Source organism: Aythya fuligula, chromosome Z, assembly GCF_009819795.1.
Source record: "Aythya fuligula isolate bAytFul2 chromosome Z, bAytFul2.pri, whole genome shotgun sequence".
NCBI lineage: Eukaryota > Metazoa > Chordata > Aves > Anseriformes > Anatidae > Aythya > Aythya fuligula.
Window position 1 is genome coordinate 12,125,703 of NC_045593.1, and position 26,007 is coordinate 12,151,709.

General features: G+C 45.7%; 2 protein-coding genes across 2 annotated transcripts in view; one reads left to right on the top strand and one right to left on the bottom strand.

Moving 5' to 3' along the window:
• The window catches only part of ADAMTS12 (ADAM metallopeptidase with thrombospondin type 1 motif 12), a 184,366-nt gene extending 183,711 nt beyond the window's left edge, over positions 1 to 655 (bottom strand). The window contains exon 1 of the mRNA XM_032205680.1: positions 467 to 655. Within this exon, the coding sequence (XP_032061571.1) occupies positions 467 to 578 (112 nt within the window). The 5' untranslated portion in view covers positions 579 to 655. The remainder of the gene's footprint in view (positions 1 to 466) is intronic.
• An 8,826-nt stretch (positions 656 to 9,481) lies between these two features.
• RXFP3 (relaxin family peptide receptor 3) lies at positions 9,482 to 10,822 on the top strand. Its single transcript, XM_032205559.1, has one exon. It carries the CDS (start codon positions 9,482 to 9,484, stop codon positions 10,820 to 10,822), a length of 1,341 nt encoding a protein of 446 aa, XP_032061450.1.
• The last annotated feature ends 15,185 nt before the right edge of the window (positions 10,823 to 26,007 follow it).

Genomic DNA, 26,007 nt, shown 5'->3' on the forward strand with positions numbered 1-26,007 from the left:
TCAAGGAGTTTATTTTACATCCCGGGAATACCAATCCTTTGTAGTTTGTGCTGTTCTGTTCAGCAGCGAGAAATGTTACGGGTGTTTAGAGAGATGCCAGGAAGAAAAAAAAAAAAAAAAAAAAAAAAAAAAAAGAAGAAGAAAGAAAAGGATTTGGCGGTGCCTTTACGGAGCGCGAGTTAATGACTTCCAAAAAGCCGCAGGAAGGCACAGCAGCACTGGACGTGCAGCTCACGCTCCACCAGAGCGTAGCAGCAGCAAAACCTCGGCGGGGGCTAACACACCGGGGGATTTCGGTCTCCCATGAGTGAATAACACCGGGAAACAGCGACTCGGTCCGCTGCAAGCAAACCCGGAGCCGGGCTGCCCGGCGGGGAGCCCTCCCCGGCCGCTCTCCTTCCCTCCCTCCCTCCTTCGCTCCCTCCCTTGCTCGCTCTCCCCCTGCCGCCGCCCGCGTACCGCTGACCTTGCCTCCCGTCGGGGAAGGGAGACCCGCCCGCCCCGCAAAGCGCCGGGACGTGGAGGACGAGGAGCCAGAAGGAGCCGCTCGCCGCCCGGCTCCGCGGGACACATGGCATGGTGCGGGCGGCGAGCTCCGGGGACGCCTCAGCCGGGCCGCGGCATGGCCGGGGCAGCGGCGGCCTCCCGGCACCGCCCGCACTCCGGCGCCGCTCCCCCGAAAGGGCTGCGCGGGGCCGGCCCGGTGTCTGATTTCTGCCGGCGGAGGAAGGAGGGCCGGGGTGGGGTGGGAGGGAAGGAAGGGAAGGGAGACGCTGCGGGAAGCCGCCGCCGGGGTTAAGGCGCCCCAAGGGAGAGGAGCGAACCGGGCGGGCAGCGAGGCGGGGGCTGCCGCTCCCCTCCGCCCTCCCTTCCTCTGCCTCGCCTCCCCGGCCCCTCAGCGGGACCCCCCTCGCACCGCCGAGGTGCTCCGGACGTGCTGGTGGTCGAGGTGTTGCCCACCGAAGAGGCGAGGTGTCGACCCGCCTGAGGTCAAAGGCTCCTCAGGGCCCTGCTGGGGTCTGCGGCCCCTGGCGCTGGGTGGCCATTACGCAGCCTTGAGGCTGCTTCCCCCCGTGTTGCTGTGTTTTCAGGGTGTGTTACTGTGCTGGGGCTAGTTCCAAACGTCACCCCACAGGTTCTTTGTAGACAAGGTTTGCAATCACTTCATCAGTTATATCGTTAGCTGGGCACTGTGTACTCCTCGCCATAGATCACTGAATACAGCCTCTGCCTCGCTACCAGCCCAGCCACTTTGTTCCGCAGGTTGCTACAGATGCTCACACGTGGCACCATTTCAATGCTGTCATAGAATCAAATAATAGACTCATTAAGTTTGGAAATGACCTCAAGACCATCTGTTCCAACCACCCCCCTACCACCAATGTCACCCACTAAACCACATCCCTAAGCACCACATCCAACCTTTCACCAAACACCCCCAGGGACGGTGACGCCACCACCTCCCTCGGCAACCCGTCCCAGTGCCTGACTGCTCTTTCTGAGAAGAAATGTCTCCTCATTTCCAACCTGAACCTCCCCTGGTGCTACTTGAGGCCATTCCGTCTAATCCTATCGCTAGTTATCTGCAAGAAGAGACCGACCCAAAGCTCCCCACACCTTCCTTTCAGGCAGAATCACAGAATCATCTGGGTTGGAAGAGAACTCCAAGATCACCGAGTCCAACCTCTGACCTAACACTAACCAGTCCTCCACTAAACCATATCACTAAGCTCTACATCTAAATATCTTTTAAAGACCTCCAGGGATGGTGACTCAACCACTTCCCTGGGTAGCCTATTCCAATGCCTAACAACCCTTTCAGTAAAGAAGTTCTTCCTAATACCCAAACTAAACCTCCCCTGGTGCAACTTTAGCCCATTCCCCCTTGTCCTGTCATGAGACACATGGGAGAACAGACCAACCCCCACCTCGCTACAGCCTCCTTTAATGTACCTGTAGAGAGCGATAAGGTCGCCCCTGAGCCTCCTTTTCTGCAGGCTGAACAATCCCAGCTCCCTCAGCTGCTCCTTCTAAGATTTGTTCTCCAGGCCCCTCACCAGCTTTGCTGTCCTTCTTTGGACTTGCTCGAGTGCCTCCATGTCCTTCTTGTAGCAAGGGGCCCAAAACTGAACACAGTACTCGAGGTGCAGCCTCATCAGAGCTGAGTACAGATCACCTCCCTAGCCCTGCTGGTCACACTGTTTCTGATACAAGCCAGGCTGCCGTTGGCCTTCTTGGCCACCTGAGCACACTGCTGGCTCATATTCAGCCAACTAACAACCAATACTCCCAGGTCCTTCTCTGCCAGGCAGCTTTCCAACCACTCATCTCCCAGCCTGTAGCTCTGCTTGGGGTTGTTGTGCCCCAGGTGCAGGACCCGGCACTTGGCCTTGTTGAACTTCATGCAGTTGACCTCAGCCCATCGGTGCAGCCTATCCAGATCCTCCTTCAGAGCCTTCCTACCCTCGAGCAGATCGACACACGCACCTAACTTGGTGTCATCTACAAACTTACTGAGGGTGTATTCACAATCCCCTCATGCAGATCATCGATAAAGATACTAAAGAGAGGGTTCCTAAGTAGTCCCCTGCTTAAAACTGGCTGTTCCATGGGTTTCTGTGATCATTTCATGGCAATCCAGGTTTCATGATGGACATTCTTCAAGATTTTCCAAAGGGGAAGATTCTTGCCTTCACTGAGGAGAACTCTGAAACTCCAGAGAATGAAAATGCATGAAAGAGTTAAAAATCCAAAGATTTCTAGACGGGTTAGAAACGTGGCTTCTCCCAGTCTTGGGACATGATAGCTCCAGAAGTAAACATATTTATAAAAGAGTAGTGATATTTGATTCATGAGTCATAATGTGCTCTCATCTAGCTAATGGAATGACACAAACTATGAAGAAGAGGGTGATTTTGTGTAATATTGATATCCAACAATACTTGCCAAAAGAAGATTTGTTCATTGCAATGTGTTTATTTTGATACAGCTGTCCATATATTTTGCATATGAGTAATGTTATCTTGCACTTTACAGTGACAAGTTTCCTGGTGTTCTTACTGTTAGGATTCTTTCAATAATCTAGTCACATATTGTGCGATAGACACTTCTGTGACACTGGAAGATGTAGTTTGTTTAGATCTTTATCAGTACATCCCTAACATTAATTTAAAGCCAAATGTGACCTGAAGTTGGTATAATGTCTTTAATACTTCAAGATTAAAATTTTAAATAAAATATTTTAAATACACTTGAGATTTAAATAAATTTGAGGTATCTATGGTAAGCAGAATAAAAAGGAAACCGTTAAAATGAACAGAACAGACTAGGAGCACTGGAAAGGAGGGATGAAAGTTCAAGGAATGGGCATATGTGTACAAACTGCTGGTTTGGAAAATTTCTTGAAATCAGAAAAACAGTCCTTCTGTGCGAGGCATGTAACTATTTATTTGATTCAGCTTCCCATCATCTTTTGGGTAGCTGTTCACTGTGTATGCAGTGAGAAAACTAGGATTTTATGTAGGATCCTATCTTGGCTTCCTTCTCAGCAGGAAAAGTTAATTCCCATTGCCCATAATTCTCTTGAAGCATGAGGTGTTTCTCCTTCTGCCTTTTTTCTGAAACTACAAAGTTTCTCACTCTAGACAAACTCTCTCAGCCTACTCTTTCCTCCTCTCTTCCCTGATACCTCTTTTCCAGACAGCATCACATGAGATAAAGAAAAAAAAAAAAAAAGAAAAAAAAGAAAAAAAAAAAAAAAAACAGGAAATGTTGAAGAAATGATGGCTTAAGGAACTCTAGAGAGATGGTGGAAATGTGGGTGTTTTGTTCTGTTTTGATTTTGTTGTTGTTGTTAATGACCAAAAATTGTAGATGTAAAAGCCATACAGAATGAAGAAAAAAACTGTGGGAATCTGAATCGAAATCACTATAATTCCCTGGGCTTTCTGCCAGCTTCCACACACACACACACACACACAAAATGGTTCACTGGGTGTAGTGTCAGAAAATATGCTGGGGTCAGTAGGATTCCTGCTTAAGAGCTGAAGTGGTGCTAGCCGACACAATTCCCTACACTTAAAATGTGAAGCAGTGGCACAACTAGAAAGCACTATTGTGCTCTGCAGACATACTGAGACCAGCTACTTAAATGCACAGACTTTATGGCACTCTGTCTTCCCAGTACAGGCCTGATTTAGGAGAGCATTTGTGGGCTATGAAAATAAAAAACCTATATTTTAAACCATGTAGTCATTCACAAGAAATAGTTAAAATCTAATGATAAGGGATTAATTAGTTGTCTCCTGTTCCAAAAGAGGCATAACCTGAGTTTTCGGAACCTTTTGTGAATGTAAGGGTTGTTTTTATTTTTATAATTCGACTTCAGTTACAAAAAGGAAAAGAATACACCACATCAGCACTGTTCTTGTGGCAGCAAAGGTATTGCAGTTCAGTAACTGCAGCTCAACACCGAAAAGCCTCTATGTTTATTGAATGGAGATTGGGGGAAAAAACAAAACAAAACAAAACAAACAAACAAACAAACAAAAAGATTTGTGATTAAGAGATACTGCCAAACCACCCATATCTGAAACTTTTTAAATTTCCTTAAGTAGACCTGCAGACCAGAGGTAAAAGAAAAGCGTGTAATTTGTACACAATAATGTGTATACAAGTGTAATTTGTACACAAAAATGTGTATACAAGTACACAATAGTTTGTCTACTTGTATAAATATGTGCAGAGGGACAGAAATGCAGTTGTTATGATTGGTGAGGAACAACATAAATTACATGATTTGATATTAAAGAGTTGCAAAAAAATTAAGCCCACCTGAAGACAGTAAGGGAAATTCTGCTTCACTGGGAATGAAAGTCTCCTGCCCCAAATTTAAAGATCTAAAAGGCGTCTAATACGCTTGGTTGTCGCTCCTCCATCCAGTAGATAAGAGAAGATGCACCTGGATAAAGAGGAATCACTTTCTGCCACATGCAAGGTGAAGCACCATTTGGACCTGGCTGTCTGTTAACTGTGCAGGCAGTTTAACAATTTGCTTGGACAGGAAACATTAAGGAGATAAATCACATGTGATATGGTGGACCGTGTTAAAACTATGAAGTATTAGCAGAGAAAAAAACTGAAAGGGAATGACACTGAATCCCAAACTTTTTCTGGTGGAAAGTTTGCTGAGTAATTATTGTGCACCTGTTCCTTTTTTTTTTTTTTTTTTTGGAGACATATTTAGAAGGAAGTTTGTGAGTATATTTAAAAAAAAAATATTTTCCCGCTTCTTCATTTAGAGACACAGTCTCTTACACCCAGCTAACTTCTGGTAATTGAGACAAAACCAATGTTGGATCTCTCACTTTCCATTTCAGTTCTAGCCTTTAAAGATTTTTGGAATTCAGTAAGTTACTCATGCAAAAAATATCTGCTTACATTCCACTTATGGCATGTGTGTGGATAGGTTCCAACAACAGAGTGAAGCAAACTCTAAAGTACTATGTGGTTCCACTACATGAGATTTTTGGGATGCTTACGTTCAGAATCCTGATGAGTGTTCAGACTTGGGTTGTTATTTGTAATTGGTCAGATAATTCACAAAAATGATCCCTTTCATGTAAACTTTAAGCTCATTTGATCTTCCTATCCATATTAACAATTTTGAAGCAAGTTTGTGGAGCAACAGGTCACTTTGAAATTAAATTTCTATGAAAATCAGTGTCAGGAAATTATGTTCTCAGTGATGTGCATAGAAAACAGATGACGAGAAGGTGTTAACATGATTTTGTTTTTTAATTAAAATTTCTGTCTAGATTTAAATAATGCTTTCCAGAGAACATGTCTGTATTCTGTGAAGTTTATTGATGATGTTTTCCTCTGGTCACGATGACTGTGTTATCTAACCAAGGTTTTGTAATGAAAATCTGCTTACATTTCCTTCTACACTTTTAAGAAAAGAATTACTGTGAAAGCCTTCCCATGCTGTATACGCACCAAATTGCACCAAATCTTCACTGTCAGGATGTAGAAAGTAGAGCTGTAAAACCCTTTTCAAACTGTAACAGTTCACTATCTGAATATAGTCAAAATCATGAGATCATATCCACAAGTTCATAAAAAGCCAATACGAGACCATATGAGCTCTGAAAATTAGCACTGAGAAAATAAATAAATATGAAGTGTCCTTTCATTTTTCCTATTTCCCTTTCTGCCTCCTGCTCAAAGAAAAAAAAAAAAAAAAAAAGTGTTTTAATGAGAAGAAAAAGCCATAAAAAGAATTATTCATAAAACGGAATCCTATTGCAAGAAGGTAACATTTAAGAATAATGTCAAGCCCATCTAAATAACACATTAATAACTCTTTATAATGAAATCCATTCAAGACCTTTACCATTACCAGTCTTTTTTTTTTCAGTATGTCAAATAGAAAAAAAAAAATCTTTGCCCTAAGAAATAGTCCCATTTGGAATGTTTCTTTGTTTGAAATAATCATACAATATTTCAAAATATTCAGTGTATCAAATAGATTGCACATTTCAAAATATTTCAGTATTTCAATATTTTAAAAATGTGCTTTAAGCTAAAAAATAAAAATAAAATAGAGGCCGTCATACTGAAAACAAAACCCCATCTCCCTTGCTGAAAAAGTTTCAGAACAGCATACAGCTGCTTCAGTCACTGCTGTAATCATAATCAGTCCTTTGTTTTTGTAAGAGCTTTGTAAAGGAAGCAAAAAATGACATGGCATCCAGGGCAGGGTGAACTGTATGAAAATTGTCATTTTCAGCAAATGTGTATTTGGCAAGTTTATCTGAAACACTATTAATGCAATTCAGGAAATGCATGCAGGGGCACATTTATCGCTGATACAAGGGAGTGGTTGCTGTTGGGATGAGCTGGTGCAAGCTTTCCAAGTTTCCTCTGTAGATAGACGCTATCTAAGTCGAGCGAGCCAAGCTAGCCCCATGGATTCTTTTAGCACAGTATTAAATAAACACCAAAATGCCTCTCCCAAAACTCTTAAGGATCCACCTGAGGTTTCATAAGCAAGCAAACCAGACCTTATTTCTGTTATCACCAGAACACTCCTTTAAAGCCTCTGCCCATCAAGTATTTTTAGGGTTGTCAAAAAGATTGAGCCAGTAACAGTAATTGCACTGACACTTTTATGAAGGGAAGTCTCCAGAAAGTTTCACATTAGCGACAAGTCTTTTGCAGCATTGCTGCACTGACATGGAACAAGCAGAAAATAATATTTCCCAGAATAATAATCATTAGGTAATGTATCCGATGAATTTTGCAATAGTTTTTCAAAAAATCTGGTGACTTTTTTAAACATTTTTCCAGCTATGGAAATGTACAAATAATATGATGAGTAAATTATTCAGTGAATATTTCTTTTATTATTCATCTAGCTTTAGTGAGTTCCTTTACCTACCTCTAAAACTTCTTCTCTGAGGTGAAGAATGACAAAAGAAAAAGACAAACCACTGGAGACTGGAAAAATCTGTCTGGTGGCTGTAGCAAAAAACATGGACAAGCATCTCATGCCTGCAGCCCTGATTTCAAAACCCACTGCCAGTATTCCCACCAGTTCCTCAGTTCACATTTGGTGGCTTTTTCTGGGTGGCTAATGAAAAGTAGTGTATGTGCAGGTACATTTCCCCCCTCTCCTCCTGATGCATCTTTATTACTGTGCAGCCTACAGCGTACCAACGGAATACACCGGGTGGGGGAAGATTCATATGGCAAAAAAATAAAAATAAAAATAAATAAATATTTTGTGCAATACTCAGTTTCTGCAGTTTTCCCAGTAAAATACTTCAAACTGGGTGTGCAGGCAGCAATGTGGTCAGAATGGGGCAGTAGTCAATCTGGAAACACCCATTTCTGCACTGTCTGTCCCATCACTGTGCTGGTGTCTATATGTTATGGTTGTTGCACTGCTGGTGCAGAAAGATCCTCGACCTTCTGTCCTGCCAGCACTATTATGGGCTGCTGTGCAGCACCGGTGGGGCTTTTGTGTTTCACTACAACCATGGCATAGTCAGGGGGAGAGAATGTCAGAAACTGATGCCATTCAACAGGCTAAGGGATGCAGGTTAATGCCCTAGTATTGAAAATACTACCCAAATGCAACCCTGGTCAGTAATTAAGAGGTATGCAAGACTAGAAAGAAATCCATAACTTGGAGGAAAGTGGGGAGGAACTGTCAGAGCTCTGTCTTGCAAGGCCCTCTGTGTCCAGCCTTTTGAAAGCACTTTATTTCAAAACTTTGTTTCATTCTGGTACGAATGTATTTAGCAGAGCAAATCATCTGAATGCTAAGCCTTCCCGGGGCATTACATTGCTGGCTTCAGGAAGTTATTCCTTTGTTATGTGCCATACAAATGATGCATAAAACTTCCTGATTACTCCCATTCCCCATTAGCGCTGCTGCTGGCTGGTACTTCCACAGGGTCACCGCATCTGGAAAGCAGAGGGACGAGTGGGGCACTGGCAACAAATGGCACAAAGCCGTGTCCGTGCAGGAACTTCCATCAAACAAATCATCTTGGAGGCTACGGAGAAACAAGCCACCTGTTAAACCTTCCCCTAATCCCCTCCCAGGATCCATTTCTCCCTCGAAACCTGCCCTCACTTCGGTCTATCTAAAGCCGGAGCGGAGGATAGGAAAGCCCCGGTTCCTCTCTCCACCTCCTGCCTCCTTTTCCTCGGGGGTCTCGCAGGGATCGCGGCTGGGGGGCGAGGCACGGGCGGCTCCCGGCGGCTGCCGGTGCTGCGGAGCCCCCTGCGGGCAGGCGGCGGCCGGAGCCGCTCCGGGACCCTTCGCTGCCCTCCCCGGGGCTGGGGGCAGCGTGCACCTGCAAGACGAGGACAGACACCCCCGGGGGTGGAAAGGGGATCGGCAGGACGCCCAGCTCCGGATAGTTTGGGGCTCCGCGGTTTGCCCGTCGCCATCCCGCAGGCGGATCTTTTGGGGACGGAGGAGGGCGCCGCGGGACGTCTGCGAAAGAGAGGGGACCGGGGGGCTTCTTCACGACCTGAAACACCGTGCAGACTTTTTTTTTTTTTTGGGGGGGGGGGGGTGTAGGAGGGTGTTGGTGAGCATCCTCCCGTCTCGGGGGCGCGCATCCCTCTCCCATCCCGCCCGCTTTTCCCAGGCGAGGACTCCAAGCGGGACGCGTAAAGCCGGGGCGGGAGGAGACGGGGGACGAGGGGTTGGGTTTTTTGTGTTTTTTTTTTTTGGGGGGGGGGGTGGGAGCCGCTCTCAGCACCCGGGAGAGCTCCGGCGCCGCCGCTGCGCATGCCCCGGCCCCGCGGGGCGGATATAACAGCGGCGGCCGCCCCCGGCCCGCCCTGCACAGCCCCTGCTGCCCGCTCCGTGCTGCTCCCGGGGACGAGGAGCGCTGCCGCGGAGCCGTCCCTCTGCCTTCTCTTCCCTTTTTTCTCCCCTCCGTCCCTCCCCTAGCATGGGATGGGAGAGCCCTGTGAGCGCGGCCCCTGCTCGGCAGCCGCCGGCATGAAGGAGGGAGCGGATGGGGAGCCCTGGGACGCGGCGCTGGGCTGGTTGGAGGGAGCCCCGATGGGCAACAGGAGCAACGCGTCGGCTTTCCTGCAGCTCCTCAAGAACATCAACCTGGAGAGAGCCGATGGGATGCAGGGGGACAGCTCCGACGTGCTGCGGATCGTCATCTCCCTGGTGTACTCGGTGGTGTGCGCCCTGGGGCTGGTGGGCAACCTGCTGGTGCTCTACCTGATGAAGAGCAAGCAAGGCTGGAGGAAGTCCTCCATCAACCTCTTCGTGACCAGCCTGGCGGTGACTGACTTCCAGTTTGTGCTGACCTTACCCTTCTGGGCTGTGGAGAACGCGCTGGACTTCAACTGGCTCTTCGGCAAGGCAATGTGTAAGATCGTCTCCTACGTGACGGCCATGAACATGTATGCCAGCGTCTTCTTCCTCACTGCCATGAGTGTGGCTCGGTACCGCTCCGTGGCTTCAGCCTTGAAGAACCAGCGGCGAGGTGACCCGCTGGGTGGCTGCTGCTCTGCCAAGTGGCTTTGCGCGCTCATTTGGTTGTCAGCCATCCTGGCTTCTCTGCCCCAAGCCATTTTTTCCACCACTGCCACCGTCTTCGATGATGTGCTCTGCCTTGTCAAGTTCCCCGAGGGTCGAGGCAGCAATGCCCAGTTCTGGCTGGGTCTGTACCAAATCCAGAAGGTGCTGCTGGGCTTTGTGCTGCCACTGGCCATCATCAGCCTCTGCTACTTGCTCCTGGTGCGCTTCATCAGCGACAAGCACGTTGGCAGCACCTGCAGTGGCCCCAGCACCAAGCGCCGCTCCAAAGTGACTAAGTCGGTGTCCATCGTGGTGCTCTCTTTCTTCTTGTGCTGGCTCCCCAACCAAGCGCTGACAACGTGGGGCATCCTCATCAAGCTCAACGTGGTGCGCTTCAGCGCTGAGTACTTTCTCTCCCAGGTGTATCTCTTCCCCATCAGCGTGTGCCTGGCGCACTCCAACAGCTGCCTCAACCCCATCCTCTACTGCCTCATGCGCAGGGAGTTTCGCAAGGCACTCAAGAGCCTCCTCTGGAGGATCACCTCGCCTTCTCTCACCACCATGCGCCCTTTCACCGACACCACCAAGCCCGAGCAGGAGGAGCAGGCCCTGCACACCTTGGTGCCCGTACACCCCATCACAGCTTCCTCTGCGGCTGCAGCGGTGCAGCCGGAGCTGGCTTACTACCCGCCCGGGGTGGTGGTGTACAGCAGCCGCTGCGACGTGCTGCCTGCTGCCTCCACAGAGCAACGCTGCTGAGATGGCTGGGGAGGGGTCCGGGGGTGGGATGGGGCCTGGGGATCTGTGCAGGATGTGGCCCTGGGACAATGAATGCCTGGTAGGAACGAGGGGAGGAGGGATGGGTGGATAAACCCTTCTGGGGTTGTCTGCTCTTGGAGGCTTGTTGGTGGAAATGGTCTTGCCAAGTGTGTTCCACTCCTCCCCCCCCCCCAGCTTGGAGAACAGGAGTAGGAGAAGGTGCCTGTGGTGCACTGGGGATCAGAGTGTCTCTAGGAGATGCTTTTTAGTGCTTGCACCTGTCCTAGCTCCTGTTGGAGCCACAGCTGGGGGCACACACAGCAGGATACTGGGTGTGCAGGGCTGGCTGGGGTGAAGCAAGGCTGGGGAGCCCCGGCTGTGCTCCCACAGCCCAGCAGCGCAGCCAGCAAGGGGCCAGCATCTCTCCTGCCCCTCTGTGCTTCTGTGGCAGAGGGGTGGGGGAGTGGAGGTGCTTTCTTGCTGCTGTGTGGCATCACACATAATGCCAGCCTGGCACTGGTTGCCCCTCACCAGGCTCCGGTTAGGGCACAGGCATCAGGCAGCCATGTGGGTACAAGGCTTCTGCTTGTTCAGGCTTGGATCCTTTCCCTTCTCTTAAGCACCCAGGAAAGAAGGGACAAGGAGCATTGTGCTCCCCTACAGATCCTTGCAGCATCTGCTTTTTCAGCTCCCTCATCCCCTCTGCTACCACTGGGATACAGAGCAACCCGAACAGCCAAGGAGAAACCCCAGGGCAGGACTTGCAGCTTCATGGTGAGCTTTGCCTGGGTTCGGAGGGGAGGGAGTGACACCCCCATTCCCTCTGACATTGTGTTCTCCAGCCTCACAGCTGGGGGGAACCCACAGCCCCAAACTTTGTGGCAAGGCAGGTGTCCCTCCAGGGGCACAGAGGCTGCAGGCTCTGCCCTTGCACATCAGACTGTTTGGTAACTCGCTCCAGGAGACCAGCATGACTGTAAATAAAGAGGAAAAAACAGATTGTAGCTACTTCAAACTGTTTGCTCCAGGATCCTTCTTGGTTCAGCTAAAGCCAAGCACAAAGGTTTGTGTTCTGCTAAAGTCTTCATTAAGGGTCTGCATTGATGCTTGTCAGTGTTTTGATTAATTCAAGTTCAAATCCTCTGGTGTGAGGAGCCCTAGAGGCTGCAGTTTGGAGCTCTCACCCCGGAGAAGGGCAGGGAGAGTGCCTGTCCCATCCGGTGTTACAGAGAAACAGCCGGGAAATAATTCAAGATCGGTCTGAAGTGAACTTTTAAGGGCATGAAAAAGTGTAATTTCAAGCTGTGAAACTTTTTATGGTAAGGCTATAGGTTTCCTTTTCCTTTATAAAATATTTTTAATATGAGGAAAATGATTTTAAATGGGAAGGTCAAAGCATTTCCTTTAGAAGATGGAAAAATGCAACAGTTCTGGCTTTGTTGTCAAAACAAGCTTATTAATACCCAAAACTGCAACTGGGATGAATATATCGATACAATATTCAAAAGCCCTCTCTATTTCCACCTCCCTCCCCTGCAGCTTGACTCTGATAAGGAAAAAGAAGCACTTCTGCAGAGGGTTGTTTGTCACCTCTAAGCACAGATACAGAACAAACTTGCTATTTCTGTCCAGAGAAAATTGCAGTGCCATTAGTGGCAATTATGCTTTGCAGACTCCTTTAGGTTTACTGTACATGCCAATAACTCCTGTTGTAAAATTCCAGTTTGATCTGGAAGCAGCTGGTTCTGCTACTTGTAACAAGAAGCCGTTCCTTTTTCCAAGTCAGCAGAGACTTCTACTACAGCCTTGGGTGCTTCCTAACTGGGAAGATACTGAGATCTGCAAGGTGCCTGGAGAAGAACAGCAGAAGTGAGCTGGCAGCTGATGGACTTCTTTGGAAAGATGCAAAGACTCTGGGGGAGGGGGGGAAAAATCAGATATATCCACAGAAGAAATTGAGCATTTAAGTACTGTACAACTGTCCCTCTAAGTTCCTAAATTCTGAGTTGGCTGCCAGTTGAAGTGTGTAGGTACTCAAAGTTTTTCAGTAAAATTTTTTGTGCCTAGAAGTCTGCTCCTGAGCATGCCTAAATCTGCTTATGTCTGTAGCACCTCTCTGCGTTTCATGGGGATCCTGCAGCCAGGACTGGCTGCTGTTTGTACCCTAAGGGGTACTATGGCACAGGACACCCTGTGCCAGGCCACACCACGTTAGGAGGGGCTGCAAACTTGACTCACTCTCCCTGTCCCTCTGCGTCTATCTCTAAATATGCTTCTCCTGTCCTGCCTTCAAATGCATGTGCAGATTGTACTCTTTCCTCTTCCCTTTTGAAGTATTGCTTCAGTGGGCAGAACTCTTGCCCACAGTCTGGGAGATGCTCCTTTCCACCTTCCATATCCCTGGGGAATCTCTGGGCTTCTCTGTGGATGTGCTTGAATCCTCTGGCTTGAAACAGTTTCCAGATGCATCAGGTGCTCACTGTTGCGGGTTCAGAAAGTGAACTGAATGCTACTTTGCAGCATAACTGCAGCATAACAATTCAGGCATGAGCCCTAGAGAAGAATCAAGATTTCTTCTTTGTATGAATAAATACAGAAGAGAAATTGGATCCAGGTCTGGCTCCCAGGTTTTACCTCCCAGAGGAAAATGATTAACCTGGCTGTATAATCACAAGCTTATTCTTGCTCCCAGGTTCTGGTTCAATTAATGTTTCAGTATGCCATGCGTGATGAGATGGCTTTCACAGCCTGTGAGCTTTCTGTCTGTATAAATCCACCAGCCTAATGTGTCAAAGGATTTGTAAGAAATGCATTTGGGTGTTAACGTGTTCTGGGAGAAAGCCCTAATACCTGTGCTAGCAGGTGAAGAAAAACACACTGTTGTGTGAGAAAAAGTGTGCCGTGAACATCTAACTCCAGGGCTCAGACAGACCTGAGCATATCACCATGGAACAGGAAAAAGCACCTAAATTAAGAAGAGAGGATGGATCTTGAAGCCAGATACTTTTCTTGTTTGCTATCGAGCAGCAGAGCTTCTTGTGTGGCTTGCTGTGATTGTAATTCCTATTCTCAAATGCTTTAATGCTCTCGTGCATTACGTAGAAAACTATCCAGGTATCTGAAACACAGCTTTGAATTTCAGTAGATAGCGAATTGTCTAAAAGACTTCCTCTGTGGTGCTCAGCATGACAAAACCCATGTGCTTTTGTGGATGTCGATGTACACATTATTTTGTGGCAGAAAAACAACCCATAGTTCAGAACAACTCAGATAGTCATGATGCCTCAGATATCTGATCACGAAAGACATAAAAACCTTATGTGTGGCAAATCGCCCGAATAAGAAAATATCCTAGTAGTGCAGGGAGGGACTGGACTCTCTCTTAAGCCACTGATCCACCAGGTCTAGGTCACAGATGTGGTGTTTGAAAGAAGTGCAACTCATCCACAATTGGTCAAAAGTTGGTTTATGTCTGACCTGCAGCTCAGGCTGTGTAGCCGGTCAGTGTGTGTCCAGTGTGGCCCAAGAGCACTGCTCTGGCTGTGCACAGAGAGAAGTTTTACTTCATGTGTGCTGTGAGTCCCAACTACCCATGCATGAAATCTGGGCTCTGCGTTGCATGGGCAGCGGCACCAGCCTGGGCACTGGGAGCACTGGGAGCACTGGCTGTGCACACAGCATCAGGCATGGGGCCGGAGCAGAGGGTCTTTCCAGCTCCAGTTTTGAGATTATGTGTTCGCAGCAACAACAGGGTATGGTGGGTTTTCCTAAGTAACCTGTAAGTTACAACACTCTTCAGAAGCTCCTGTTTCCTCCAAATGTTGGTGTGTTCGTTTGTAACAATCACCTTTTCGTGGACTGAAATAAACACAGCTGAAGGATACAAAGCGATACTCACAGAGTTCTCTAAGAGATTGTATTTTTCTTTCTGGGTCTCGTCCTGCTGGAGATTGCTCTTCGGGTGCTGCTCGAAGTGCGCATTGCTGAGGAGCGATAGGAACCCGAAGGTGCAGACTGACATCTAGTGACAGTCTGAGAGAACCTGCGAAGCCCAGATACTCACGAGGCACCGACACTGTCTGCTCCCGGACTTTTAAATATCTACCCCTCTCAAGTAACTAACCAAGCTCTTGATATGTTAACAACCTCCTATCGCATTTCCAGGCTTCCCTTTGAAATGCCTCTTCGGTAGAAAAAAATACTCCACTTTCTGTGTGAATCATTCTGGCGCTCATTTCAGCAGTGAAGCAATGCAATCCTATTCATCCCTTTTCGGTACCATCCGCCTTACAAGCTGGATATTCAGTCGGGTGCCTGCACAGAAAGCTGATGTAACAGATATCTCTCAGCTGAGCAGGCATCGGCAGGGTGCAGCGCAACTCGAGGGCATTAGTGTGGGAGCCTGGCCTGTAGTTTTTAGTGAGGGTTATTTTTCTCTTGCTTCAAAAGAGAATTCTGATTAAGCCGTCCAGAGGGGGCTATTGGAAATACATTTTTGTCATGATTGCTCAGTTATAAGAGCTCCCTCCAGGTGCACTTTCAGCAGCAGTGATCGAAACAGAGTCTGCAAGAGAAGGCTGGGCAGTGAGTTAACAGACTTGTTCTCCAGTTGCAGGGAATAGTTTTCCTTAGAGTAAGTGCTTTCAAATCCATGTGGACTTGCACATATGGGCAGGTTTCTCAGCCTATGTTTGTCCGTAGCCTCAGAATCATTCCCTAAACCTTATGTGTAAGATACAGACTCACAGGATACCAGAATAAATAGGCGGAAAAACAAACAAGCAAACAAAAACCAACACCCCAAACCCAACAAAACAGCTGGAGACAGAAAACATTTATTTCATCAAGCAAGATTTTTGAAACCCTGACCTACCTCCTTACGGCATGCTAAAAGAAAGTTAAGGTGAGTCGCTTTAGACTAACCAGTTTGGGGAAAGAAAAAAAAAAAAAAAAAGTAAAGGTAGCTCGTTTTCTTGGGCTAGTGAGTTAATATTCCGTGCTGTTCCTTGCTTAGGCCACCTGAATGAGGGCAGTCATTGCAGAATGACCAAATTAAGTATTCAGCACTGACTTGTAGTGTCAATGTTCATTGAAACTTTCCACTTTGATTCAGAAGTCACATTTAGCCTCCTGCTGGATAAAACTGAAATCTTGTAGGAAAAAAAAGAAAAAAGAAAAAATATATATTCCTGCTGTTTTTGTGGAAAAGTCTCTGATCAGCTTAGATGAGAAATATGAAAATCAAATTCCTTTCTATTTTTCTTTTCAGGCCAAATCCTAAAGCTCAGATAATAAATTTGTTATCAATTTATAGCTACTAACAGTTAGTCCTGGGTCAAAATGATGGGGAAATCACATCTGACCAACTTGATAATCCCCTATGATGAAACAACTAGCTTGGTGGATAGGGGTGTTGTTTATCTCAACTTAAATAAGGGTTTTGATGCTTTCCCATGACATTCCCACAGACGAACTGTTAACGTTGGTCAGATAAGTGGAAGGTGAGCTGGACTGAAACTGGCTGAACTGCTGGTTTTAGGGGGTTGTGACCAGAAACACAAAGTCCACCTGGAGTCTGGTGACCAGCAGGGTACCTGATGTCAATACTGAAATCAATTCTGATAAATATCTTCACTAATGATCTGAACTGTGGGACAGAATGTTTCCTATCCTGTTTACAGATGATAGAAAGGTGTGGGTGTTTGTGGGGGTGGTTCCACCATTCAGAGGAACTTCAGCAGGCTGGAGAAGTGGACTGACAGGAACCTCAAGCAAGGGAAATGCAATGTCTTACACCTGGGGACAGATATATCTATGATATGGGACACCAGTACAGGCAGGGGGAAGACTGACTGAGAAGCAAGGACCTATGGATCCTGGTGGGTGGACAAATGGAGTATGAGCCAGCAAGTTGCTTTGGTAGCAAAAAAGACCAAGAGCATTCTAGGCTGCATGAGGCAGGGCACCAACAGCAGGTCAAGGGAGAAGATGTTTCCCCTTTGCTCAGCACTGGTGAGGCCACATCTGAAGTGCTGGGTCCAGGTCTGGGCTCCCAGTGCGAGAGATACAGGGACTCACTGGAGGGATGCCAGTGAAGGACCATCAAGGTGATGAAGGGCTTGGACCATCTGACATGCAAGGAGAGGCTAAGAGATCTGGGGTTGCCTGGAGAATTTTAATGTGTGCAAATTCCTGCTGGGGTGGGGGATTAGGTCAAAAAAGACAGAACTAGACATTTCTCAGTGGTCTCCATGGAACAGACAAGAGGAAACAGGCAAAAGCTGAAATTCAGTAAATTTCATTTAAACACAGAAAGAGCTTATTTTGTGGTGTGGCCAAGCACCAGGACAGGTGCCCAGAAGCTGTGGAGTCTCTGTCTTTGGACATGTTCAGAACTGGACCAGACACAGTCCTGACCAACCTGCTTTAGCTGACTCTGCACTCAGCAGTGTCATTGGAGCAAGTGATCTCCAGAGGCAACCCCAACTATTCTGTGATTCTGTCTGATTCTACAATGGCAAATGAATTGCTGTGAATGCATCTTTGTTCTAATACAATGGAATCAATGTATGTCTGTATTGCTTGATGTTTATTCTGTAAAACCTCTAAAAAATTCAGTTAATGTCCTCAAATCACCTCCTGTTACATATTTAAAATCTTCACCTATTCTATATCTATGGTAATAAACACTTAAACTTCAAAGCTGTTTTTATTGTTCTTTTTATTTCTACTGAAAGAGCTCTGAGGGTTCAAAGGAAATACAACTTACATTTTGTTTCATTAAAAGGCATTTCCTACTGAGCTCCAGATCAAATCCATTGATGCAGCTATATGGGCAGAGAGCTACCTATGAGCTCCTGAACCAAAGATAGCAGGGATTCTGCAGCTCTCAGGACATACTAACAATATTAAATAATAGCTGAACCTGTACCATCAATCCTAAATAATGAAAAGATGAATCTACTCTGCATTTCAGATTTGGGGTTACATTTTCAGAGATGTGGACTGACGCCCTGGTTTCAGCTGAGATAGTTAATTTTCTTTATAGTGGCTAGTATGCTGCCATGATTTAGGTTTAGGATAAGACTAATGCTGATAACACACTGATGTTCTGGTTGTTGAAGAGTAGTGCTTTCACTAAGACAAGGATGTTTCAGACTCTGGTGTTACCCTGCCAGCAAGGAGGCTGGGGGTGCACCAGGAGCTGGGAGGGGACAGAGCCAGGACAGCTGGCCCCAGCTGGACAAAGGGATGTCCTGTACCAGGTGGCATCATGCTGAACAGTAAAATCTGGGGAGGTGGGGGGTGGCCAGGGGTGCATGGCTGTGAGAAACACTCCATAGCCAATAACTTAGGCTCAGGCGAGGATCTCAGTGAAATAGTAATTTATTTGCGATTGCAATGGCGGGCGCCCCACAAGCAGGAGAGAGCGCATCTAGTAGTTCCAAAACACAGTTTATATACCTTTTGATGGCAGGACCCTCCCCTGTTTCCCCACTGAGTGGGTAATCCAGGTTCACAATCTATCTGATGCTTCACAAACAATGCATGGCCTTCAGTCGCCGGCCTGTTAAATTTCAAATTTCTTTTGACATTTTTACTGCTTGAAGTGGTAATGTTTCTTCACTTATCTGACTTGACTTGACACCATGATTTTCACCTAATTGTCCTAAGGAGTCTGATTGTCTGCATTTTACAAGGTTGCCTGCTAAACTTTCTTATCACTGTAAGCATATCTCAGTACCACATTCCCTCCTTCTAAACAATGTAACTCTGCAAAAACAACATTTCTATTCCCACAATGGCCACCGCTTGGGGATAGGCTGGGCATCAGTCAGCAGGTGCTGAGCAGTTGTACATCACTTGTTTTGTTGGTTATGGTTATTATCCCTTCCTATTCTGTCCTTTAAACTGTCTTTATCTCAACCTACAAATTTCACCTTTTGTCCCAAATTTCTCCCCCATCCCACTGGGGGGCAGTGAGTGAACGGCTGTGCGGTGCTGTGCTGCCTGTTGGGTTAACAACAGCTCCTTTGGTGCCCAACGTGGGGCACGAAGGTCTGGGATAGTGACAGATCTGACCAGAGCATGTTAAAACAAATTGGTTGTAGGCATGATATTAGTTTAATAGCTTCTGGTCACAATGTTGATTTATTCATTCACCGTGTTACTTTATTTATCTCAGGGTTGTTAGTCTTAATTCCTTTTTTGCTGTTTATCAGCTCTGAGGTCTGGCTTAATGGCTTTGCCAGTCTATACAGCACACATTTTTGTTACACCCACCGTGAACTTATGCTGGTATTTGTACTCCGTATTGCCATCATCCTTACACTGCAGGAACCTTCTCATGACAACTGTTAATAAGCACGTTGTTTATCTTTTCTCCTCCAAGCAAGTTACAATAGTTCATGAGATTTTTGAATGGGATGTTTAAACTAGCATGACCCTGCTGCTATGTCTCCTATGTGTGTTTCCAGATTTGTCTAAGCTCAAACTACTGCTTAAGAATTCCACCCAGAGACGTGCCCTGAAGCAGAGTGGTTATGGTGGCAGGGTGTATCTGAGGATGTGGGCAGGTATCTACTGTGGTTGTCACCTCTGATGGGTTTGGAGTTCATCCCTGAACTTAACCCTAAAACCTGATAGCATGTTTTAAAAAGGTATGCCCCTGTCCTAGCAATGCCAGAGACTTACAGCTCACTGCACTGTGTTGGGGTCTGCACCTATCAAAGTGCACTATTCAGTGGTACTCAGCACCCTCAAGAGGAAGAAAATGCCTCTGGATCTGATCCAGCTGGATCTGAACCTTAGTACCAACTTGTGCTGGTATCAACCACCCCTACAGTCAAAAAGAAACACTGGATGTGGAAAATTATCTTATCTAGTAAGGAAAAAAACTTCCTCCAAGAAGGGAAAGGAGGAAGAAGTGGGACTGGGAGGAAGAGGCAGAAGTGATGGACAAGGCAGAACCCACCTCATCCCTGTCACTGACTGACCTGTGACAAATATTTCAGTCATCATCCAGGTGGGCACGTTGTCACCTGGCTGTTCCCATGCTGGGATAATGGGGCCAGTATCCTGGAATTAGCTGGGGAGGAAGGCAAGTAGCTGGAATCCTTCTCTAGGAAGGGGGTATTGACAAAACGATGGGAAAAGGGGCAAGCCTTCAGCCTCTGGCGGTGACTTCTGTGAGATATAGAGGAAAGGTACCCCTTCAGGGAAGATGCTGCATGTCACCCAGGCAAGTGGACTACCATGGAGGGGGGTATCCAGTACCTGAGGAAATTAGCTGTGCTGGAGGTGATTTATGATGACCTGGACACGACCAGTTATCCAAAGATCCAGGTGAAGTCAAGTGCACATAACTTGTGGCGGAGCCGAGGACTCTCAGCCACAGCAGGTGCTGCCCTGCCAGCAAGGGGCTGGGGTTGCACCAGGAGCTGAGAAGGGACAGAGCCAGGACAGCTGGCCTAGGATGGCCAAAGGGGTGTCCCACACTGTGTGGTGCTGTGCTGAACAATAAAACTGGGGGGAGTGGGCTGGGGGCTGCTGCTGCTCAGGGACTGGCTGGGCATCTCTTGGTGAGCAGTTGTGCTGTACATCACTTGTTTTGTGTGTGTGTGTATATATATATATATATATAATTATAAAAATTGTTCTTTTTATTTTCCATTCCTTTTCTGTTCTATTAAACCACGTTTATCTCAACCCATGAGTTTTCCCTTTTATTTCCAAATCTCTCTCCATCCCATGGTGGGAGAGGGGAGGAGTGAACAAATGTCTGTGTAGTGCTGAGCTGCCTGCTGGGTTTAACCACAACAACTGAAATATTGGATTTTGAGTACACTTGATATAGTGTAATTGCAAATTAAACACTACAAAAGGAATTTATAGGCATGCTATTCAGAAAAGAAAAACATTTTCTGATAAGATACCATCTCTCTCTCCCTCTCTCAGAGATAACCATAGTTTTAACAACTGTTTTGTTGCCAAATTTTACAGTGTTATGTCAATCTAACAATATTTGGGATATGTTTCTTAAAGGCTTGGCAAATGGGATGTTAGAATTTCAGCACTTAGTTAAGAAAAAATTACTTCAGCCCTTAAAGTCTCTGGAATCTGAGAACTTGAAAATTTATTGCAAAACTATTTTTTTCACTGTCGTGGTTCCGCTCGAGTGGGCAGCCGAGCTCCACCACAGCCGCTCTCTCACTCCCCCTCCTCAAAGAGGAATGGGGAGAAAATATGTGAAAAGGGGCTCAAGGGTTGAGATAAGGACGAGAAAATCACGCAATAATTATTGTAACGGGTAAAACAGACTCGGCATAAGGAGATAGTAAGATTTATTGCCTATTACTAACAAGCGAGAGAAGTGAGAAAAGAAAAGAAAAAGCAAACCAAAAGCACCTTCCCCCCCATCCACCCTCTTCCACCTCCTCCCCCCGAGCGGTGCAGGGGAACGGGGGAATGGGGGTTATGGTCAGTCTACAGCACTTCTTCTCTGCCGCTCCTTCTTGGTCACTCTCATCCCCTGTGCTGTGGGGTCCCACCCACGGGATGCAGTCCTTGATGAACTGATCTGGCATGGGCTTCCCACAGGCAGCAGCTCTTCCAGAACTGCTCCAGATATGGGTCTGTACCATGGGGTCCATCCCTCAGGAGAAAACTGCTCCAACCTGGCTCCCCTACGGGCAGCAGCTCCTGCCAGGTCACCTGCTCCTGCGTGGGCTCCTCTCCACGGGCTACAGGTCCGGCCCGGAATCTGCTCCGGCAGGGGTCTTCCACAGGCGGCAGCCTCTGTCAGTGCAGGGCCACCTGCTCCACCGTGGTCTCCTCCACGGGCTGCAGCGTGGAACCCTGCTCCACCGTGGTACTCCATGGGCTGCAGGGGGACATCCTGCTTCACCATGGGCCTCACCACAGGCCGCAGGTGGCCTCCAATCACCAGGTGTCTGTATGGATGTGTCTTCATCAGTGTTATGCAGTGTTACAGCTCGTAGCAAGCAAACGTTCGTTTGTTCCAGACACATGAGGGAGAAATGAGCTGCAGCAGGGCATCTCTGTAAGGAAACTTCAGTGTAAGACAAAATTGAGAGGGGCAGGCTTTGGGTTAGAAAGCAATAGGGAAAGGCAGGTCCCATGCCCTAGGGAAGTGCTATAATGCCATTGAACACCGGGGGGCAAACAAGCACACTGCCTTTGGGAAGGAAAGAAGTGCTGGGCTCTTAGGAAGGCACCAGACCCATTCCCTTTTCCTTGGAGCATTCTTGGTCTCCGGTAATTTTCTCCCAGCCTACTGCACCCTCCATAGTGGAGAGCACGAAATTTTGTTTTCCAGCTACTGCAAGTAGTTACTTAAAGCAACACGAGGCAGTATTCTCTGGTTTGATGGACCTGCATGATATGAAGCCGTTACTTTTAATACACAGGTAAAATAGTAATACATGGAGAGGTAAGTTCATTTTCAAGCAGAAATACTTCAGGTGATACAACAAATTAATACAACATGAGTAAACCAAACAAGCATGTATGAAATCGGATACAGCATAGAAGGCAACAGAATTAAGAAACCTTTTTCAGAGTTTAGTTTTGCACAACTGGTCCCAAACATTTGCTGTTTAAATAAACAAAGTAGAGCAGCTAGGGAATGAGAAATGAATGCTGGAGACTTAAATGGAAAAGTTCTGTTTTGTAGGTAATTTTTGTACAGCTTTATCATGTCAAAAATAATGTGAAAACATTTTACTGCAGATACTTCCACCCTTTTCCTTCATGAAGCAACTCCGTTACAGTCCAAAAATATCAAATGTCAGCATCAACACGTCTCCTATTTACATCACTATCTCCCTGTATTTTGGCACATTGCAGGGACTGGTGATTTGCAGGCACCAATGCTAAAACTGAGTTGTACCAAGGCAAAGGCTTTTGTGATTCATCCTGAGATATCTAATTTATTTTGAAGAAAAGTGTCTCCCACAAACCACCTTGTTTGCTTGTTTGGAAGTCAAAGAAATCTTTTGAAATCGCTGAGAAAGAATGAAAATTGTGCGCGTGTGGGAGCATCTGTGACATTACTAATACTGCAAGTACTCTAAACAAGAGAATCAAAGCTTCTTAAAACATTTTACTTACATGACAGGCCAGTTTATTAAATGGAAGGAAATGACAGGCACTTGTCAGAGAAAGAAAAAGGAAAGCATCAGGAAGATAAGGCAGCAGGTTTGTTTCCTGCCTCCTTTCATTCTGCCATGATTAGCTCTGTTAAAGTGGGAGAGCTGGAAGGCTGGTTATTGCAAAATATCTGCGTCTTCATCTAGACATATCATTTGCCGAGACACAACATAGATATTTATTTGATTTTATGTATACGGAAGCAAAATTAGATGAGAAAGATCAGACCCAGGATCCTTCTAACTTTCAAACTCACATAATTGCAATAGAAGCTGATATTAAATATAGAAACTGATCATACTGATAACTCAAATTAAGTCCTGAACTAATGTAGAAAGACAGAAAAGGTGGAACTTCTTAAATTAGTAGCACTAATGTGGTTCTTCAGTGCCTGTAACATAACTCAGTAACTGAAAAAAATACTTTTTTTTCTCTCTTGTCATGAATCAACATTTTTGACTGTTTCCGGAGACACCTGAAATATATATATTTTTTGCTTCAGAATAAGCACAACCATACTTCTGTTTTAAAGAGTTTTCCAAATTGTACTTATTTTTTTGCTTGCTTGTGACAAAGACACATTGAGTTGGACATTACTTTTAAGCATTAGAAGCAAATATAGGATGTTTTTATGGGAAGATTGTCAAAGAAAAGCTGAATCTATTCTGTTGTGTGCTCTGTAGCACACAACTCATCTGAAAAAAGGAAAGATAATGAGAAAGATGATGTGAGTGCCTGAAACATTTTTCTCTGAACAGACTTGTAAATTAAAGCTTTGATGTTTAAGATAGTCACATCTCCCTTCTCTTTTCAGGTTCACAATTCTTACGTTGCTACAGACCTACCGTAACTCCGTGGGCCTGAATCAATGCCAGCTTTCCCTTTGTGTGAGAGAGCAGAGATAGCACTGACTGTTCAAATTTTAATGTTCTGATGGTATTAAACCTCAGAGAAAATGTTACCAAAAAAAAAAAAAAAGAAGTAAATGTTGCAAATTTCCTTTCCCATCCTCACACTGGAATTAGAGCTTTACGTAGTTAACCCATTCTCAGCTCCTGAAGCACAGGTCTACATGGTGCTTTGAGTCTTCTCGTCCTACAAAAGTAAATCACCTCCCCCTTTCCTTATTTTTATGGCTCCACAGAAGTCTTGCTCTTCCCTTAAAAATTCCTCCTCCTGCAAGATGCTGCATCAATGCAAGTTAATGATGGCAATAAGTGAACTGATCCTTCATTTTCTGGCCTTCTCCTCTTTGTCCTGGGTGAGGCCCTTGTGCTCCAGCCATCCCAGCACCTACAAAGTGTTTCAAGCACAGTCCAGGGTGTTAATTCTTACAAGCTCTTCTCTTTCTTGAGTATAACAGAAGGATTAATGAAGAGACACAAAATGGAAGAAACCATAACACTTGTATTTTTCACAAGGCAGGATGAAGGAGCTGTGGAGAAAGGTACAGTCTGCCAGGAACTGAGCCCCATTTGGGGCCTCCAGAGGTGACAGACACAAAAAGGCAGCTGAGGCTTTCACAGGCTTGGTATAATTAATGGGTTTATATAAGGTAAATTTTTATTTATTTTTTTTCCCATGAGAATAAATGACTTGCCACACTCTTAAAAACAAAGCTGAAGCTGGTGTACCTGTGCAGGGGCTTCTCATGCTCAAATCCAATGATTTGCATGCATTGGTGTCAGTTCACACTGTGTGGAGCTACTCCAAGAGATGATGAGCTCAACAGCTAGCTTGCTGAACAGTCAAGACTGCTCATGTGCAACATGTATATAAAAACATACTTGGCAGCAGTCTTTCTCTGTATCCCCATACATTAAAAATATTGCATTAGTGGATAGCTTCATGGTGCTTAGCACGTAACATAACAAATGACAATCTCCAGAATAGAGGAAGCACAGCATAAATACAGTATATCACTTTCACAAAGGGCCTTTGAAACTCTGGCAATATAATAAAAATAGGAATCAAACTCCATACTCAATTAAACACAAATAACTGGACTGTAGAGTTTAGAGTTACATATGTACAATAATTCATGACAACCTTTGCAGAACTGAATTGACTTAGAGCATTCTGTAAAGAACAAAAAACATTTCATGCAAGGCTAGACATATGCAGGTAAACAGAGAAAACAGATACTACATTAAGGTAAATACTGTTATTTCCAATGCCAAGGTTTGACTGGCTTACCACCATAAATACAATTCTTATTTTCACCAAGTTTATTTTTTTCAATTATAGTATCAAAGTCAAGACGACAGACTTTTAAGAATTAAGAAATTGCACTTTTCCTGTAGATCAATTGTTTAGGTGCCTAAAAATGGATTTGCAGAGCAGCCTTAGCCAAACTTTCAAAACTGGCAAAGCCAGCCAGTACTTTCATTTCATTTGTACACAAGCAGCAGGATCCAGTATAAAATAATTGCTTTAGTATTATGCTTTTAAACAATAAGCTTCAACATTTTTTACATTCTAATCACCTTCCATACCCAAATCTCTTTTTATGATAGCCAGGAGGTTAATATACCATTTAATGATCCTGCTAATCATGGCATAATAGCACCATGGCTTATGACACCTGTTTGATGCTCCTGCAGCTTTTGACTGCCAAAGAAAATAGCCCCACACTTAAGATACTTTTAAAACAAGATAAATAACAACTTTCATCCCAACTCTGTCCATTTTTATCACTTCTTCAATTTATCATACACTTCATCTACTTCCACAAACTGACAGTAAGTTTCATGGCTTCTTAAACAGGGCATCAAGACACCACAGGCAGACATGTCTTCACATACAATACAGTGTGTTAATACACTGAGGTCAGCAGGAAGGAAGTAGTAAAGCACCCAAAAAAGAGAAACGTTCGATCTGAGGCTTGAGGCAACCAGTTTTACCAGGTCTTCACTTTGCAGATAAGTGATGCTCTGGAATTGCAACTGCTCTGAGCAGGTAAGAGAGGAGGGTGTACCAGTAGCATCAGCATGGCAAGAGCACCAGTGCTACTG